Source organism: Volvox carteri, assembly GCF_000143455.1.
Source record: "Volvox carteri f. nagariensis unplaced genomic scaffold VOLCAscaffold_70, whole genome shotgun sequence".
NCBI lineage: Eukaryota > Viridiplantae > Chlorophyta > Chlorophyceae > Chlamydomonadales > Volvocaceae > Volvox > Volvox carteri.
The window spans coordinates 180,805-181,462 of NW_003307613.1; the positions used below are offsets into that span (position 1 = coordinate 180,805).

At 49.2% G+C, this 658-nt stretch overlaps 1 protein-coding gene across 1 annotated transcript in view; it reads right to left on the reverse strand.

Moving 5' to 3' along the window:
• VOLCADRAFT_98269 (uncharacterized protein) overlaps positions 1–658 on the reverse strand; it is a gene marked incomplete at both ends in the record, with an annotated part of 16,620 nt that overhangs the window by 8,623 nt on the left and 7,339 nt on the right. Inside the window, one exon of the mRNA XM_002957191.1 lies at positions 415–512. Coding sequence (XP_002957237.1) covers positions 415–512 — 98 coding nt within the window. The remainder of the gene's footprint in view (positions 1–414; positions 513–658) is intronic.

Consider the following 658-nt stretch of genomic DNA (forward strand, 5'->3'; position numbering starts at 1 on the left):
GCACCCGCCCCCCGCGCTGTGCTTCGGCCCTGGGCCCCCGGCTTTTCAGCCCACAGTGTAATCAACGTCATACATACATACATACATACATACATACATACATACATACATACATACATACATACATACATACATACATACATACATACATACATACATACATACATACATACATACATACATACATACATACATACATACATACATACATACATACATACATACATACATACATACATACATACATACATACATACATACATACATACATACAGCCGCGGCCACTTTCGCACCACCATTGTACGGCATGGTCTTGGACTTTTCTCCCCGCAGGCAACGGCCAGAGCGACCGGCCTCGATTGTTCGTACGTTCTCGCTGGTGGACCATAGACGATTACGTCACCAAAGACGTACCGACCGTACTGCAGTACGTACGGCAGATGTCTGGCGCTGCTCGGGTCCACATGGTTGGTCACTCCATGGGGGGAATGATCCTGACCCGGCTGCTCGCGCTGGGGGGGGAGGTGGCGGATGCGGTGGCGAGCGCCACGGTAGTGGGGTCGGGATGCTTCCTGAGAGGTGCGTGTGCGTGTGTGTGTATGTGTATGTATGTGTGTCTATGCGTGTAGATGTGTATATATACATGCGAATATGGGTT